At 44.8% G+C, this 19,557-nt stretch overlaps 1 protein-coding gene across 1 annotated transcript in view; it reads right to left on the minus strand.

The window, feature by feature from the left end:
• The window catches only part of NIBAN1 (niban apoptosis regulator 1), a 68,640-nt gene that overhangs the window by 5,226 nt on the left and 43,857 nt on the right, over positions 1-19,557 (minus strand). The window contains exons 6-12 of the mRNA XM_054165419.1: positions 11,990-12,105; positions 6,473-6,577; positions 6,212-6,374; positions 5,121-5,308; positions 4,703-4,864; positions 1,711-1,821; positions 311-418 (exon numbers count right to left, since the gene is read on the minus strand). Of these exons, the coding sequence (XP_054021394.1) occupies positions 311-418; positions 1,711-1,821; positions 4,703-4,864; positions 5,121-5,308; positions 6,212-6,374; positions 6,473-6,577; positions 11,990-12,105 (953 nt within the window). The remainder of the gene's footprint in view (positions 1-310; positions 419-1,710; positions 1,822-4,702; positions 4,865-5,120; positions 5,309-6,211; positions 6,375-6,472; positions 6,578-11,989; positions 12,106-19,557) is intronic.

A 19,557-nucleotide genomic window follows, 5' to 3' on the forward strand; every position in this document is an offset into this window, starting at 1 on the left:
TTTGAAGGGACTTCAAATCTCTAGGGAAGAGATTAAAAGGGGATGGGGCAAAGGTCTGCAACTATCATGGAGAAAGCTATGTCTACAATTTCTCTGTTTGCTGGAAGCTTCCCAGTCCAGAAACTGGGAAATATAAGCATCATCTGGCCAAGCAGGCAGCCAGTCTGCACAACTGCCTGAGAGAAAACAGCTTTACAGAGCTAAGGATTTACTGCCAAGGTACTAATCCTTCCCTACCTTTTATTAATCACAGAAACAGTTGTGCTTTCTTTAATCACACAGAGTGGGGGGGTTTATCACAGAAACCTACTGGTTTGCATGTTGAAGCCAGTGTCTTCTGCATGGTGGGCAAGGTAATCTGGACCAGTGCTTCTTGAAAGATCTTCTTCCGGATAGTGCTGCTGTCATAATCGTATTGCTGTCAGGGCAGGCAGAAAGAGAAACAAGCCCAAACGTGTTCTGAGTTATTAATCACTCATGGGAGGAACTGGTTCTTGTTATCCTGTAGCTGGTGAAACCCAAATGAAACCACATCACAAGGGTCTGAATTCCCATGCAGGTTATTCCAGCTTTTACAAAAATACCCTAAAATCTAGTTTTCTGGAATCTCTCTCCCTTCATTTTCTTTACACCTAGACTTGAAACAGCCCCGTGATTGCCCCCTCCAGGTATTCCAGCACTGCCTCTCCTGAGAGCAACAAATTCTAGGGGCAGGCTCATTATAAAGCTAATAAAAAATTGTTTACCCAGATCCAGAGTATCACCTCCTGCTGATCTAACTGCAGTGAATGGGATGCACATGGAAATACTTTGACAAGTGTCTACCCAGAACTAGTTTTCACTCCCTACATGAGTTACTTTGCTAGGTGCCACCAAACTACTGTTTCAAAGAATCATAGAATCATTAAGGTTGCAAAAGACTTCTGAGATCAAGTCCAACCTTCTACCCAACATCTCCATGACCATTAGACTATGTCCCAAAGTACCACATTTGACTGTTTCTTGGACACTTCCAGGGATGGTGACTTCACCACCTCCTTGGCCTGATGACTCATTCAGCACAGAAATTCTTCCTTATATCTAACCTAAACCTCCCCTGGTGCAGCTACAGGTAGTTTCCTGTGGTTAGCCCCTTGGAAGAAGAGGCAAACACCAGTTTCACTATGACCTCCCTTCAGGGAGCTGTAGAGAGCAATAAACAAGAGGACACAGTCTCAGGCTGCGTCAGGGGAGGTTTAGGCTGGAGGTTAGGAGGAAGTTTTACACAGAGAGAGTGATTGCCCACTGGAATGGGCTGCCTGAGGAGGTGGTGGGGTCGCTGTCGCTGGGGGTGTTCAGGGCGAGGCTTGACAGGATGCTTGGTTGCATGGTTTAGTTGATTAGGTGGTGTTGGATGATAGGTTGGACATGATGATCTTGAAGGTCTCTTCCAACCTGGTTTATTCTATTCTATTCTATTCTAAAATCACCTCTCAGCTTCGCCTTCTCCAGGCTAAACAACCCCAGCTCCCTTAGCCACTCCTCATAAGACACGCTCTCCAAACCCCTTACCAACTTTGCTGCCCTTCTCTGTACCTGCTGCAGCATCTCAATGCCTTCATGCCTTTCCAGATGGATGGCAGGCAATCTTTTCTTTCAGATACATTAAATACACTCTAAATATCCAAAAAGGCAGGACCCAAGGTGCAAATGATGCAATGTTACATTTACCTTCAGTACTCTCAGCTTGACTTTTTCAATGGTTGTTGCAACTTTGGCTGAGTCTGCCTGGCGACTTGGAGAAAACAGCTGCTCAAAAGTATAAACTGCATTTTCCATCAGCTACAAATAATAATTAAAACAATCTGTTAAAGACCAGTAACAGAAAACTCCTACACACAGAAAGAAGCCATTAAACTAGATGAAGAAGATGAAATGGGGAAAGGATAACAGGCCTAAAATCAAGAGATATTTCAAGCATTTCCCTGTCAAGGGAAAGAAAGGCTTAATTTTGTTCAAATTGTAACACTCAGTTTTGCAATGGGAAACCCCAAAGAAGATTACCTAATGCAAGAGAGTAAGAAAATTGAACTACCTCAGCTTCTATCTTGAGGTAGGTCAGAACTAGGAAGTTTGCTAATGTAGCTAAGCAGTTTAGTGATGACCTGGCAGTTGCGGGTTAATGGTTGGGCTTGATGATCCCGAAAGTGACTCCCAACCAATACAATTTTGTTTCAAACTTAAATGATTCTATGATTCTTGTTGTTTGTAAATGTATATGTACCTACTTATGGATAAGACACAGAACCACAGAATCATTGAGGCTGGAAAAGCCCTTCAAGATCGAGTCCAAGAATAACCCAACTACCATCACCACTAAACTATATCCTGAAGCACCATGTCCACACATTTCTTGAACACCTCCACCACCTCCCTGGGCAGGCTGCTCCAATGCCTGACCACTCTTACAGGAAAGAAATTGTTCCTAATATCCAACCTAAGCCTCCCATGGCACAACTTAAGCTTCTCACCCTATACCTTCTTGGACAGCAATCTTTTCAAGGTGCAGTGACAAAAGTTGAAGGCAAATTTTCATACCTGACTTTGCAGTTAACATAGGATTAGACTGCAGACTCTATTTACAAACAGAAATGGAGCTGATAGTGGTTTACTCCACTGTACCAACACTCATGCACTGCAAGACTCTGGGTGCAAGAAAAACTAGTAAAACATTAGAAAAATCAGTGTAGAGTTAAGTCTGAGGCTAATCAAAAGATGAAAGTTTTCAGTTTTTGTTTGAAGCAGATCATAAATTGGCATAGTTCTGGCAAAGTCACTGAAGCTGTTTCGCTCATGCCAGTGGAGCTTCATGTTCCCAGATTTCCTAACACTGGCCACTAGAGGATGCCAAGCTCCCAAGCCAAGGAATCCAAGTCTCCATCTGGGACTGAGTTAAGCCAAATGCTTCTCTGAGGTCAAGACTGCTCTAGTATAGGGATGCCTGACCTCATTTTTTAATAAAATAAAATCCCATGGACACAAAGTGAATCTATTTGCTCATTTGATGAGAAAAAGGCCAGCCTTTCAAAGAGAGAGAAGCAGACCCAGCATTTTTAGAGCAACTTGTGCTTTAATTCTAACTGATTCGTTCTGAATTTTGACTTGTGTTCTGCTCAGTAAAAAACACCACTTGGTTTGTGTGGGATCTGCTTTTTGTCTACTTCTTTGTCTTGACTCATGGCCTTCACTCACTGCAAGATATTTTATTTGGCAGCATTTTGGAATGGTCCCCCCTGAAAGACTCCGACATGAAATCAGACTTCTATTTGTCAGTAACTCTTCGGCTGCTGGTCAGGGCTGTACTCAGAAGAGCTGCTTTTAAGAAAACCCTATCCCAGCACCATGCTAGAGATTTGTTTTCCATGTGCATAGCTCCCACCCCATTGAACTGGACCAGCTCCATTTCCCAATTAGATTATTTAGTTTTTTTCAGCTATGGATTAAAAGCACAGGATTCAACATAGAACTGCAAGGCCAAATCTGCCTTGTGATCTGGCAATCAAAAGGAGTCTACTGGCCAGCTCCTAATAGACTTCTGGCCAGGCATCCAGAAGAAATAAAACCAAAGCAAAATTATAGCCTCCACCAACAGACACTAGAGGGGGGAAAGAAGTTGAGTTTATTTTTTATCTGAAATGATGTTGCCACTTCACCCATTCCCAGGAGAGGTGAAGTTGGTTGAAGCATCTACATGCAGCCACATCCTGAGATGTGTCCCAAGTAGAATCACAGAATTTTTTAGGTTGGAAGGGACCTTTAAAGGTCATCTAGCCCAACCCCCTGCACTAAGCAGGGATATCTGCAACTAGAGCAGGTCGCTCAGAGCCCCAGACAACCTTACATGGAGTGTTTCCATGAACGGGGCATTTACCAGCTGTCTTGGAAACCTGGGACAGTGTCTCACCACCCTCAGCGTAAAACACTTCTTCCTTAGATCTAGTGTAGTTCTCCCTCTTTTAGTTCAACCCATCACCTCTTGTTCTGTCACAACAGGCCGTGCTCCAATGTCTGCCCCCAGCTTTCTGATCAGCCCCTTTAAGTCCTGTCAGGTCACAAGAAGGTCTCCCTGGAGCCTTGTTTTGTCTGGGCTGCACAACCCCAATTCTCTCAGCCTGGCCTCACAGCAGAGAGGTTCCAGCCCTTGGATAGCCTTCTCTGGCTATGCTCCTACAGGCTCCTGTCTTTTCTGTGCAGAGTGCTTCAGAGTTTCCCAGATGAGGTCTCACCAGAGGCAAATAATTGCATGTTTCTAACATGAATACTTTACATCAATCAGAAAATGAAGTACTGAGGAGGAGACCTTCCATTTTGGTGAAACATATTTAAGAGCCTTCCTGAAAAATCAACCCTTGCAAGTACATTTTAACCAACCCACTGGTTATAAGCACAACTTTCTCAGGTGCTGAGACACTGAAAATTCAGACCATGGAAATTCATGATCCGTGCAAATTTTTTGTGCCTTGCTGGTAGATTCACACACATGCAACCCAAGAAATGTCAAACATCTTCTAGCTGTGGGGTTTTTTTAGGTTTTGTTATCTGTGCTTTGATGGAGAGATATTTCTGGGACTCTTGAACAGCTTTTGTCAAGATTCCTTTGAAGCAGCTTAGAAGGGCAAACATAACCTGTTCTGCCAGGAGGAAAAACTGGATTTTACAGTACCTCTTGCATGAAGTTCTGGGTCCTCTGAATCACAAAGTCAATGTGATACACCTTGAAGCGACTCTTGAGGTCTTGAAGGAGCTCCTGGAGGAGGTTTACTTTCAGATAGCAAGGCTCCATTTTCACAGAGCTGAATGGTAGATTCATCAGCTGATCCACATTCTGCATTCCAGTGGAGAGAGAACAGGTTTTGAGAGAGAGCAACCAGAAGTGAATTTTTAATGCAGAACATAACAGTGGCCCTAAACCAAATTCTGCTGTCTACACTCTACTTGCACAAACACCACCAGACTTTCTAAATGACAAAACCAAGACCTAACATGTTACCACCTGGGAAAGCAAACACTGCTGTCAGTCAAGTTCTAGCTAGGAGCTTCTTTTCCCTATACAAAAGCCTCCCAAAATATCTTTGTCTTACCTCCTTTAGCTTAGTCATATCATTTGTCTTCTGGAAGTCCTGGATGATTTCGTTAACCTCTTTATCAAAAAGGGAGCGCACTTCAGTGAATCCAGAACTCACTGGACCCATGAGCTCCTCTAATATGGATGTGAGAAATGGCTGGATGTTTTCTGTGCAGCACTTCTGGGCAGGCTCAGAAACAGTGGCTGGAGTGTCAAACAATACAAAGGTCGCATTTGAAGTATGGTGGAAAAAGCAGTCTGATTTACTTTACAGTGAATGACCTGACTCCCTGTTCTCCCCTGCAGTCTCACCTCTGCACAGGTGATGAGGGTAATCAAAGGAGAGTTTATAGTTTTATGAATGATAATGAAACATCTTTTCCCACATCCCAGCTAATCAAATGCCAGCAGCTTGGGGGCACTGTGAGAGCAGAGGAAAGGGCAGCTCTAAGTACTGATACACCCTGGGAGGTCTGCACAGAGGATGGACACGGTGACACTCAAAGGAGGTGTCCAACCTTGGTACTGAAAGCATCCTAGTCTGGTATGTGAGAATATCCACAGCATGCCCTGAGTTTCATCCAAAGAGCTCCTCAGTGATCAGCTATTTATTTGCTAGCTCAGACAATCTCAATTAATGCTTTGCATGCTTTTTACACTCATTTCTATATTCATAACAAAATCACAATTACTTCTCATTAGTTTAAAACCACCTCATATCAACATTCCTTGATAGCCTAAGAATCTGTCACATAACCAGACCCTGGCTTTGTGGCACATTCCTAGACATCAGGTCAAAACTTTAATTGTGCTCATCTTCAACAAATAAGGCTGTCCAAGTCAAAATGAAAGCAGAATCAGCATCTTTAATCAGGATACTCAAAACCTGTCAGCTCTAGTTCCAATCTGAGAAGCCTTGGTAATTTCACAGCCACAGTGGCCACAGGTATCAGTTCCCATCAAAGACAGCAGAGGCCAAACCATTTGTTGCCTGAAAAGTAGCTGGATTTTTCAAAATAAGGATTTCAAAACAATGACATCTGGTAATCTGAGCAACACAACAGCACACAACAGTGTGCTCCAGAACACAGCTGTTCCTCCACTAACCTTTGATTTTCCCAGCTAAGAAGTTCTTGGAGTTCAGAATCTGATCCATGTCTGAACGAATGGTTCCTTCAAGAGTCTTTGCAAACTCTCTGCATTCTTCTTTCAAGGTACTTAATCCTTCTGACACCTGCTGCTGGACTAGGCCATAAGTTTCTTCTACAATCTACACCCAAATGATATTAAGAAGCAGAGATCATAATCAGCATGCAGAGAGAGCTGATATGGGAAACAACTGCTCTGCAAACAGCAGCAATTACTTACACCAAACCAGGCACGCTTCCTGTCGTTCCTCTTGCCTTTCATTTTAGGCAGGATCATTGTCTGAAGGTTAGGCAAGAGTTCTTCCATCACAAGGTTGCTCAGGATCTAGATAGTCAGAAGATAAAAATGGCATGTTGACACACTGTTCTTCACTTGAACACAGAGCATCTGAATCAGAGTGATGGGCCAGCATGGGCAGCCTCAAACACACAGTGGCTTAGCTATCCCCAGACTGCCCCAAGGACTGGGTTTGAAATGTTAGGTACAGAATCGCAGAAGCATTTTGGTTGGAAAAAACCTTTAAGAGCATCAAGTCCAACCATTAACTCAGCACTGCCAGGTCACCTCTAGGGATGCAGATGGAACCACCTGCCTGTGGAAGCTGTTCCAGCCTCCATTTCAGTGAAGAATTTTCTTCTGACATCCAACCTAAACCTCCTTTGGTACAACTTGAGGTCATTTCCTCTTGTCCTATCACTTGTTACCTGGGAGAAGAGATTGATCTCCACCTCACTCCAGCCTCCTTTCAGGGAGTTGTAGAGAGCCAAAAGGTCTCCCCCCAGCCTCGTTTTCTCCAGGCTGAACAACTCCAGTTCCCTCAGCTGCTCCTCACAAGACTTGTGCTGTAGACCCTTCACCAGCTTCATTGCCCTTCTCTGGACCCACTCCAGGACCTCAATGTCCTTCTCGGAGTGAGGTATGCTGAAGGGAAGCATTTCACCTGAGGCATTTTTCACTGAAAGACTTGGAGGGAGCACACAACAGCTGACAAAACAAGAACGAAGGTGCCCATTAAAATTTACTGTGTGCAGTTATGAAATTGCCATGTGCAAATCAAAAATATTTGGCAAGTTGGTTTGCTGACTGCAGCTTCCCCAACCTCCCTTTTCCTGGGATGCTCACACTGTCCCAGAGGAGGTATCATCAAAGAGAGACAAAGATTGCTTCTGACAGGAAGATAACGAGCCAAAACTCCCAAATCTATGGCTGTACCAATGTGGATCTCCAGCACATTTTCAGGTGAGCATCATCCAAATAAGAAAAGAAGAAAATCTCAGGAAAAACAGGACATAGGAGACAGAAATGGAAGCCAGAAATGTGGGTAATCTGTGAATCAAGTAATTGATTCTCTGGAAGTGTTCAAAACACTTGTAGATGTGGCACTGAGGGAAACGATTTAGTGGTGAGCTGTGGGTGGTGGGGCACTTTAGTGGTGGTGGTGCTGGGTTAATGGTTGGAATTGATGACCTTGGAGATCTTTTCAAACCTTTCTGACCTTTGTGATTCTACTTATAGTCTGTCTGACCTTTTTTCAACAATGTATAACATAATCAAAAGGATTCATTAGCTCCAGACTAATTCTGAGGCAAAGGGGTTAAAATAAAGAGCTGCTGGAGTTTGTGAGAGAGTTTTCAAGCCATTACTTTTTTCAGTCAAAGATCATTGTACTGGTCTAAACCCAGTAAAATTTCCACATTGTGGAATTCACATACATTGAAGTCTCTTCCCAACACCTACAGATTCTTGAATAGAAAACCTATAAGCAGATGTTCCTAGACACCTTTTCATCCTCTGCAATTCCCTGAAAGGAGATTGGAGCCAGGCAGGGGTCGGACACTTCTACATAACAAGTGACAGGAGAGGGGGAAAAGGTCTCAAGTTGCACCAGGGGAGGTTTAAGTTGGACATTGGGAGAACTTCCATGTAAGGGTTACTAAACACTGGAACAGGCTTCCATGAGAGGTGGCTGAATCCCCATCCCTGGAGTTGTTTAAAAGATATGGTGCTGAGAGACATGGTTTAGCACCAGCCTTGGCAGAGTTAGGGAATGGTTGGACTTGATGGTCTTAGGGGTCTTTTTCAACCAAAACAAGTCTATGAGTCTATATTGCTTCCACTGCTTTGTGACATTCAGCCTCACACATCAGGAGGAATTTAGATAGCAAAATAAGTAATAAAGGGCTCTGACTGCTGCCAAGTAGTGCAAACTGGGGTGCTCCTGGGCATAAATCAGAAATCTAACACACAATACCCCACTTATTCATATACCTTTAAAATACCCATAATATGCAATACCCCACTTATTGTTGTTTCATGTAACTTACGGATTCTGCCGCAGCACTGCCTCAGATTCAGCTGCATCGACTAAAGTACTTACCCAAACCAATGGACTACTAAGCTAATGGCTCATTTAGAAAACATCTCCCAAAAAATGCAAACTGGAGCATAACAGATCAAATAAAAAATGGGCTCAAACATATTCTGAAGAATCTGAGCTATCTGGAAATGATGGATTTGCTTTAAATTCCTGTGTTGAAGGGCTTTGGGGTATTTAAATCACCTATTTCAGCATTTAATCTATAGAAATATCATCTCTAGATGAATTTACCCTTCATTAGTAATCACAGAATCCTAGCATGGTAGGGGTTGGAGAGGACCTCTGGAGATCATCCAGTACAACCCCTCTGCTAAAGCAGAGTCACCCACAGCAGGCTGCCCACTATCAAAATGTCCAGGTGGGTTTGGAATTTCTCCAGACAAGCAGACTCCACAGCTTCTCTGGGCAGCCTGCTCCAGGGCTCCAGCACCTTCACACCAAAGAGTTTTTTTCCCTCCTGTTCAGATGTAACCTCCTGGGTTCCAGTTTGTGCCCATTGCCCCTTGTCCTGTTGACAGGCACCACTGAAAAGAGTCTGGCTCCATCCTCTTGTTCCCCACTCTTTATCTATTTATTGATCAGCATTGATCAGCTCCCCTCTCAGACTACTCTTCTCCAGGCTAAACAGCCCCAGGTCTCTCAGCCTTTCCTCCTCACAGAGATGCTCCAGGCCCCTCATCATCTTTGTAGTTTCCACTGCACTCTCTCCAGTAGTTACCTGTCCCTCTTGAACTGGGGAGTGCAGAACTGGACCCAGTACTCCAAATGTAGTCTCGCCAGGGCAGAGTAGAGGGGAAGGAGAACCTCCTTTGACCTGCTGGCCACACTGTTCTTAATGCATACCAGGAGACCACTGGCCTTCTTGACCACAAGGACACATTGCTGCCCCATGGATAACTTACTGCCCAGCAGGACTCCCAGGTCCTTCTTCATGGAGTGGCTTTCCAGCAGGTCAGCCCCTAATTTGTACTGGTGCTGGGGGTTGTTAATAAGAGCAAAAACAAAACCAGGAAAAGGAATTTGTATGACACAAGAAAATATTTAGTAGGTTTTCTTCCAAGTGCCCTGGCAGTGGCAGATGTGACATCCATGTTGCTGTGAGCTGCAGGACTGCCTGAGCTGACACTGTTGAGCCTTGGTGCTTAAAGATGAATGTCAGGCAATTATTTATTGGCATTCTGCAGAGATTTTTACAGCAACAAATTGTAGCTTTCTAGTTCCAGACCATTCACTTAGCTTGGATATTTGCCCAAAACAAGGCTTATATTTGGTCAGAACAGGCATGAGAACACACTATACTTACAGAATGAATTATTGCTAAGATAATAGCCTGGGTGCCTTCTGATTACAGTTCTCTCAAGGTATATGGGTTATGAGTAAGGAGTTGGCAAGCAAGATAAAAATAAAGCATAAAATGAAACTAGCACTCTAACAGCCCCATAACTTGGGGTAGAGGGGAGAAGAGAAAAACCCTCGCTCCCTCCACTGGAAGGGTGGAACTCCTTATCCTAAGGAATTTGTTATCAGATGTTAGCAGGAAACTTCAGCCCCCGACACGATGGCACTGGGAGAGATACTGTTTATAGATTCTTCTCCAGTTTCCACATTTTTCACCATTTGAGAGGTAGAATTCTCTGGTTTCTTAGAACAAAACCCTGGATTGTGAACTCTGCATCAGGCTTTTTTTTTCCCCCTCCCAAGGGAAGCCAGATTTCATCAAGGAAAATACCCAGCAGCTGGTGCTAAAGTAAATATTAGCTGCTGAGTACTCTGTGCTTTGGGGAAAAAATATAAATCAGGGCTCAGATCATGTCTCAATTTCACTAAAAGACATCTGGAGTGATGCCAGAAAGATTGGTGGAGTTAGTACAGCTACCATCAGTGCGCCAAAGCTTCATACTCAGATGCCCAAATATGGACCTAGGCCCTGAGCTTAAATACCCAAATGTTTAGTGTTCAAGTGTGACTGTTAAGATGTAGGACTTCAGAAGTCTGGCACAACAAGCAGGTCTACAGGTTTATCTGCTCAGGACTAAAAGCTTCACTCCCAAAGCATGGGGAAAAGCAAACTAAGGAGATTCTTCTACATTTATGTCTAGCTGCTGTTCAGCTCCTTGCAAAGCCTTGTCTCCTGTGATTGGGACAAGTAGCAAAAGTACTCTGTTTAGTTACAAAGGTAGTGGCAACAGCAGGACAAATGTTTCTTACTTGCAAAATAGCTGCCAAGGAAGACAGGAAAACAGAGCCCAGCCTGCCCCAGCTGACAGTGAGGATCTGCTGCATCCAGACCATGGGATCTGAGCATGGTGTGTGCGGCCTTTGGCCTCACTCAGTCACCGGAACTAAAACAGCAGCATGTGTGGTACGAGAGATGAGCAAGTGACTTCTTTTAGACACTGCATTTATTCACCAACTGATCCTGTGTCATCAGATTGAGGTAGATGTATGACTCCTGCTGGAGAAACACCATGAGGCAGAAGAGTGTCCTTGTGGCCAAGAAGGCAAATGGGATCATTGGATGCATTAAGAAGAGTGTGGCCAGTGAGTTGAGGAAGGTTCTCCTCCTAATCTGCTCTGCCCTGCTGAGGCCACATCTGCAGTTCGGGGTCCAGTTCTGGTTTCTCCACTTGAACACAGACAAGGAATTACTGGAGAGAGTCCAGTGGAAACTACAAAGATGATGAGGGGCCTGGAGCATCTCTGAGGAAGAAAGGCTGAGTGTGCTGGGGCTGTTTAGCCTGGAGAAGAGCTGCCTGAGAGGGAATCAGATCTATGCTTGGCAAGAGCTAAAGGTTAGGGAGCAAGAGGATGGGGCCAGACTCAACTCAGTCATACCCAGTGACAGGATAAACTGGAACCCAGGAGGTACCATCTGAGCACAAGGGAAAACTTCTTTGCTGTGAGGGTGCTGGAGCCCTGGATCAGGATGCCCAGAGAGGTTGTGGAGAGATCTAGAGAGATTCCCAACGCTCTGGACATTGTGACTGTGGGCAACCTGCTGTGGGTGACCCTGCTTCATCAGGGCTTGGGCTCGATGATACTCACTCTGTGATTCTGTGTGCTTTGTGTGGAAATGTGGTTATCCCTACCTTTAAGCACAACCTAACAACCTTAGTTCACAGCACACTTTCTTTCACCTTCTAGCAACAAACCCAAAATGGGGTTTATTAAAAAGGAATTATCACTTACACAGCACCAAGAAGCATCTTGAAATCTTGGGCATTTCTACCTATTAGATGTTCTTTTTTAAAATGCTGGCTTTTTCCAAGAGGCTTTACAACTTTCACTGTCCTCAGAGCTGCCATATCCAAAGCAGTAACAACAGCAAACCAAAAAAGATCAGGAATATATTCTCTTACCTCTTTTTCATTGCCTGTTATCATTTCCCATGTCCCATAGTGGCCTTTCTCCTGCCGGAAGAACTGAATGGCTTCTAGGAATGCCTCCACTTCATACGTGGTCTGCTTGAGAAAATCTAAAATAAAGCAAAATAAAAAAAAAAAAAAAATCTTTAAATAATGACAATTCTTGTTCAATCTATTCTGCTCTTCCTTGTGCATCTAGCTGTAATATTTTTAAATTAGTTAGTACACCTGAATGCCTGAAGACCCTGGGCCTTCATTAGGATTTAGAAGAGTGAAGCTGAGCTATGGCATTTCCACCAAGATGATCAGAGGGCTGGAGCACCTCTCCTGTGAAGACATGCTGAAAACATTGGGGCTGTTCAGCCTGGAGAAGAGAAGGCTCTGGGGACATCTTAGAGCTACATTTCAATATCTGAATATCCCTAGCTTACAGGAGGCTGGAGAGGGACTGTTTAGAAGGGCTTGTGGTGATAGGATGAGGGGCAACAGTTTGAAACGGGAGCAGGGCAGACTTAGGTTGGACATCAGGAGGAAGATGTGGCCCTGGGCAGCCTGACCTAGTTGGAGCTGTCCCTGATGACTGCAGGAGGGTTGGACAAGATGACCTTTGAAGGTCCCTTTCAACCCAATGCAATCTGTGAATCTGTGAATAGGAAGTGTCCCAAGCCTTCCTGTCTAAGCTGGTAAGTTAAACCAATACTAATAGATGTTAATAAGGTGTATATGATAAGATAAAGCATTTTAGGGCAGCAAGCCTTGATTGTGGTAGACTGAGAGGGCAGTCATTGACATACGAAAGCTCTTCAAAGCAATGTAAGATGGTACATGTGAAGGCTATGACAGCATATACTAGGGCCAAGAGTTCGGAGCTTTGGCTTCTTTAATTCAAGATCAGAATTAAGAATTTAAGATAATGCCAATCAGCAAGACTGCAGCATGTCATTAAATTGTTAAACCCTTAGGTAACACTCCCCAGTATCTTTGCTTTCCTTTGGAATTGATGACCAAGATGAGTTTTCAGGGATGTACAATAAACCAGACCTGGACAAAGCGAGCACTGTGACAGTTCATCCCAACTAAGCACAAAAACTTCTGTCAAAATCATGCTGCTTTCCTTAGATATTTCAGGAATGTTTAACCACAGCTCTGGAGTATCTGGTGATCATCCATGGCTATTGTTGAGAGATGATAGGCTCTTCACAGAATCACAGAATGTTAGGGGTTGGAAGGGACCTCAAAAGATCACCCAGTCCCACCTCATTGCTAGAGCAGGATTACCTAGAACAGGTCACATAGGAACACATCCAGGCTGGTTTTGAATGTCTTCAGAGAAGGAGACTCTACAACCTCTCTGGGCAGCCTGTTCCAATATTTTGTCACCCTCACAGTGAAGAAGTTTCTCCTTAGTTTCCTGTGGAACCTCCTCTGCTCTAGCTTGCACCCATTACCCCTCGTCCTATCATTGGACATCACTGAGCAGAGCCTGGCTTCATCCTCCTGACACTTGCCCTTCTCATCTTTATAAACACAAATGAGGTCATCTCTCAGTTTTCTCTTTTCTAAGCTAAAGAGCCCCAGCTCCCTCAGCCTTTCCTCATAAGGAAGATGTTCCACTTCCTTCAGCATCTTTGTCACTCTGCACTGGGCCTTTTCAAGCAGTTCCCTCTCCTTCTTGAACTTAGGGACCCAGAACTGGACAGTTACTTCCCAAGAGCAATGGGGTTGCCTGGGGACGCTCTGTAGCACCAATGAGACTGCATCATGGGAAAAAAACAGAGAAGTGGCTGAGCTAGTTTGCTCTGACAAACTCTGGATAAGCAGTTGTGCAACAGAAATTAGATCCCATGCAATGTGTTCTTTCCAAGCTGCTGTGGGCTTTTCAAGAGAGTTGCAGCCAATGCTCTTTTTCTTGTGAGAGCACACAAAAGCACAGCTAATGGAAAGTGCAGGAGCAGCCACATCACAGAACCAGTTTGTGATCACCTGGGCTCTGCCTCAAAATGTGGAAAAGCTCCCTAGAGCCATCAGGCTGCTTGAGAAACCTGCCTAAGGAAAACCACCACTGAAACACTACAGGAATGCAAGGGCTGTGCCTTTGCTCTGGAACACAGCTTCAGGATTATTCTGAGGATTACTATTTTAAAAGAAAAACAAAGCTACAGTGGTTTATTGCCCTCTCTTCAAGGTAATCTGCTTGCAGCCTTGATCAGCTGAAGTCCTTTTGTGTACAGGTTAGGAAGAATGAGGGAAGGAGAAGGTTAACTCTCTCAAGGTAGGTATGCTGCTTTAAGTTACTGAGCTGCATAAACAATGGGTATGTGAAGAGTCAGAGAGTCAGTTCTCAAGTCTTGCCTGCCAAGCAAGATGCTTCCTTTGACTTGTTCATGAAACTTCCAAAGAGAGCAGCTTTATAGGAAGCTTGCATGCATGCCAAGGGCAACACAGGGATTATACAAATTATGGGAAACATGAAGGATTTAAACTGCAGCAATGCCTGAAATGTCTCCTCCATGCACTTTACACAAACCCAAAAGCTCCAGAAAGCTACCATTACTTTCCTCAGTGTTTAAGCCTGGCTACTGCTTGAAGGCAGCAGTCTATAGATGTTATCTATGTGGTGGGCAGTGAGCTTTCAGAGCTGCTAAGAACTCAAATGTCAGTATTTGCCCTTCCAGACTTTTCCCTGGATGTAATAATTTACTTCAGGAAGGTATGTTACACATTCTGAGGAGCAGCAAACACTCTCACTGCTACTCTATAGACACTGTCCCTGTTTTACAGATATTTGGAGGTCCAGAGACATCACACAGTATCTGCATTGAGCTCATACCATCATCCAACTAGAGAAAAACAACCAGGTAAAATCCCAACCAAACCTCACCACTACCTCCATGATTTATAGCATTTTTCACAGCAAGCCACAAATCAGGGTCTAAAATACCAGTAAAAAAGTTGTAAGTCAGGCTCATCACCTCCGAGAGAACACCTTCTGATGGCAGCTTTAATGAAAGAACGCAGTAATCCACTGGAGAAACTGGTGGAATGTTGCATCTAAAATCTTTTGTCCTCCCCAAATTAAACTCCAAATATTTTGATGAGAAGAAGGCCAGGCTTGGCTGGAGGAAGGGAGAACTGCAGCTCTTGCAGCACTCCAATTGTGACTCACATGTTTTCCTTCTTCACAGCTGTGCTCCCTCCTAACCAAAAGGGACAACCGACCATCTGAAGGGCTGGATCTTGGACCTGCTGAGATGATGATGTGACAGTGCTGACAAGAGTCTGCCCTCTCAGATCAACTTTTAACCTCTGTGCTCAAGGCAGTATTTTCTGCCTTGTCTGGGGACAGTGTTGTGACTGTCCCCAACCCCAAGGAGAAGTGGAAAGAAGGTGCTCAAAATCCCAGAGAGATTCATTTGAGCAATTTGTGGGAACAATGTCAAGCTGTAAGTACATCAAATCCCAATCGTGCATTCATTCCTATGCCAGTAAACACAGGAGAAAAAACACAATTGTGGCAGTCTCACTGTAAAACCCAGCTATCTCAAAGCAGAAAGAAGGCTTTATCCTTCAAGGATATTGCAGTTGCTTAATTTAGGCAACTTCATTCTCACTTTCCATAGGAGGAAAAGATTGCATCAGCTTTAAGGCACTGAACAACCAGATCCATCCAGCACTGTGCTGTGAAGAAGCTGTTGGTGAGTCCCACAAGACAGAGCCACATTCATGGGATACAGCTCAAGAAAAGGGAATTGTACCCAAGCTGAAAGGAGCTGCGGTGCACATCCTCCAAGACTTCAGCAGAGAAGAGGCAGGGCTTCTGTAAATCAGCCCCAGCAGTGTATGAAAAGGCTAGAGGCTTGCAGCTCCCACAGCAGCCAACTCGTTAGGCCACAGCAAAGCAGGGGAAACAATGAGTAAGCTGTTGGGGTAGCTCCTCTTGCGTGCATGGGAGTGTGTGATGCATGGGAGATGGAAACAGATACTGCAGCTGCAAAGAAGGCAGGTGGTAAACACCAGTGGTATCAGGAACGATGTTCAGTAGCAGACAGGATGATGGGCACTTTGCTCTCCTGAATGCCCTCACAGGGGCTTCCAGTTCATCCAATCTGGCTGGCACCTATGATGACTAATGCATCTGTCCCTGCTGGTTGCAAAGAACTTTAGGGAAGCATGGTGCAGTGGTGACTGCAGGTCAACCTTATCCAAATACCACATAAAGCCATGAAGTTTACTGAAAAACAGAGAATCACAGAAGAGTTGGAAAGGACCTTTGGAGATCATCCAGTCCAACCCCTCTGCTAAAGCAGAGTCACCCACAGCAGGTTGCCCACAATCAAAATGTCCAGGTGGGTTTGGAATCTCTCCAGACAAGGAGACTCCACAGCCTCTCTGGACAGCCTGCTCCAGGGCTCCAGCACCCTCACACCAAAGAGTTTTTCCCTCCTGTTCAGATGGAACCTCCTGGGTTTCAGTTGGTGTCCATTGCTCCTTGTCCTGTTGACAGGCACAATTGAAGAGTCTGGCCCCATCCTCTTGCCCCCCACGCTTTAGCTATTGATCAGCATTGATCAGCTCCCCTCTCGGACTGCTCTTCTCCAGGCTAAACAGCCCCAAGGTCTCTCAGCCTTTCCTTCTCAGAGAGTTACTCCAGGCCCCTCAGCACCTTTGCAGTTTCCTTTGCACTCTCTCCAGTAGTTCCCTGTCCTCCAGTGAGGACCAGTGAGGCTGTTGAGGTACCCAGCCTGATGCTACATGCTTAATCCAGGCTGGACTGCACTTGGAAAATGACCCAAACAGCTTCTCCAGCTGCTGAAGAATGTAACATAAGCCTATTTATGGAAAGCAAAACAAAATGTTTATTGCTCTCTTTAATTCTAGAACAGGAAAACCCACCTAGAGACTATCCTTACATACCTAAGTATGAAACCTAGTTGTATAAACAGATATGATATTGCCATCCATAGGCTCTTTTTATAAACAGAATAATTGCTGTAAACGTCATTTAAAGATGGAAGGACATCTGGAAACACCCTTACTTTATACACCTCTTAAATTTGTACCTCTCAAAGGCACAGCTGAGTTTGTTCAGTACTGCAGAAAGTTGTCTGTGGGACTGAGCTAGCTTGCAGCCTATAAACAGTTGAAATCTCTCATTAAAAAAAAACATAAATACCCCAATCCTTAACTCATGAAAATGATTCACAGCGTCCCAGGCTACTTGAGTCCCATTGACTGCACTTGCATCTGGTGCAGAAGGGTTAACTTGGAGCGTCCTCATCCTCATTTGAGCTGTATCCCATATTTTGGCTGCCATGGGACTCAAAGGCTCCTAATGAAGTGCTTCACACTATGAGCTGGGGCTCCTTCTCTGTCACTTGGCAGAAAAAGGCTTGGTTGTATTGGTGAGTAATGTGGGAATCTACATTCCCAAGTCCCCACCTGCTCCTCCCATCCACAGCAGGACAGCTGCACCTTTGTCTGAGGACAGACCTGTTGCTGGCTCATTGTTTAACATCCCTTTGGGAAAGGCCATCCTAACAATTTTTCTGACCCCATTAACACTTCTTGTGCGTGCCTAAAGACAGCAGCAGAAATTAATTGCCCTGGTGAATTTGGCTGTAAATCAGCCAGTCTCACACCAGCCAAAACATTGATGAGCTCTGTGCAAGACCTATAAATAGGTGAATGCCCCAGACCTTGCTGCCTCCAGCTAAAACTGGGGGGTTTCAGCCAATCCATATAATGTGAAATCTGTGTGTGAACATTCCAGTTCAAATTTCTGTCTGCAGCAGAATGCTGCACTGGCACTCTGCACAGACTGCTGCTTTGTGCCAGAAAGCTCAAAAATAGTTGACATTAACTGCTTAGATGATGATCTTTCTTAACTATGATCAAAGCAAGATGCCTCTTTAACATCACATATCCTAACCTGCCTCACTAGCTGTTACAAAGTATTTCAATATCCAGTTTAAACTGTGTGCCTCTCTGAAAAGTCATTGTCATTAACAAAGCTCTTCAAACTCATTATTGCAGCATGGAAGAGGCTAAAACAGTCATAGAATCATTTTGATTGGAAAGGACCTTTAAGATCAGCCAGTCCATGCTCTAACTCTGCCAGCTCTGGGGCTATACCATGTCCCTCAGCACCACATCTCTGCCTCTTGGAAACACATCCAGGGATGGGGATTCAACCACCTTCCTGGGAAGCCTGTTCCAGTGTTTGAGAGCCCTTTCAGTAAAGAATCTTCTTCTAATGTCCAGCCTAAACCTGCCCTGGTGCAACTTGAAGCCATTTCCTCTTGTCCTATCACTTGTTCCCTACCTGGCTCCAACCTCCTTTCAGGGAGTTGTGGAGAGCCAGGTCTCCCCTTCAGTCTCCTTTTCTACAGCAAAACCAACCCCAGTTTTCTCAGCTGCTCCTCACAGGACTTGTTCTCCAGCTCTTTTGCCCTTTTCTGGACACACTCCAGCACCTCAACATCCTTCTTAGAGTGAGAGCTCCAAAACTGAATGCACTACTCAAGGTGTGGCCTCAGCAGTGCTGAGTACAGGGAGACTACCCCTGCCCTAGCCTGGCTGGCCATACTACTGCTGATCCAGGCCTGGATGCTGTTGCTCTTCTTGGCCACCTGGGCACTCACTGGCTTGTCTTCAGCTGGATGTCAACCAACACCCCTGTCCTCTCTTGACAGGTAGTTTCCAGTCACTGCACCCCAAGCCTGTAGCACTGCATGGGGTTGGTGTGACCCAAGTGCAAGACCTGGCACCTCACCTATCTGAATCTCATCTCATTGTCTTAGTCCATCAATCCAGCCAGTCCAGGTCCTTCTGCAGAGCTTTCCTACCCTCAAGCAGACCAACACTCCCTCCCAGCTTAGTGTCATCAAACGACAGGAGTGCTAATAAGTGTTTGAGGACAAATAGAGTATCATTTACCCCCTTCACGAATGCCCTATTGATGACTCTTCATTGAAGCAGCAGCACAGCTCATTTAGTGTGAACACATGGAAAAATCTGTGTTTGGGAAGGACAGTGAAATGTTTGTTCAGCGCTTGGTGGGCCTCTGGTCAGATGTGATAACCAGACAGCGAGAAATTTCCCTTTCCCAGGATTGATGGGGTGGTTTGCTCCACTGAGACACCAGCAGTTCACAGCTCCTTTCGGCCTCTTGGCTAAGCCCGCAAACTGGGACTCACTGATTTTTGGACGCAACAGCAGCATTTGGAGAGCCAAGGAACCACAGTCAGGATGTTTGATGAGGTGTAAAAACAGAGTATGTCATTCTCCAAAACAAACTGAGTGCCCCTATTGCAATCCAGTAAATGTCCTTCTCCCATCTGGGCTCTTTTTGCAATAAATTACTGACTTTATTGTTAGTAATAGCAAAGGGGAGTACTGACCGTGGACAAACTGCTTTACCGAAGCTAGCTAAACCCCTGAGAGGAACCTAAGCTCTTTTGGCTGACATTTCACAGAAGGCTGAGGCCAAAAGATGTAGATGAACAAGTGTTAAAATCCAGAAGCCTGAGCTCACAGAGCACGGGTTTTAATTAAAGAAATGC

This window comes from Dryobates pubescens, chromosome 11 (genome assembly GCF_014839835.1).
Source record: "Dryobates pubescens isolate bDryPub1 chromosome 11, bDryPub1.pri, whole genome shotgun sequence".
NCBI lineage: Eukaryota > Metazoa > Chordata > Aves > Piciformes > Picidae > Dryobates > Dryobates pubescens.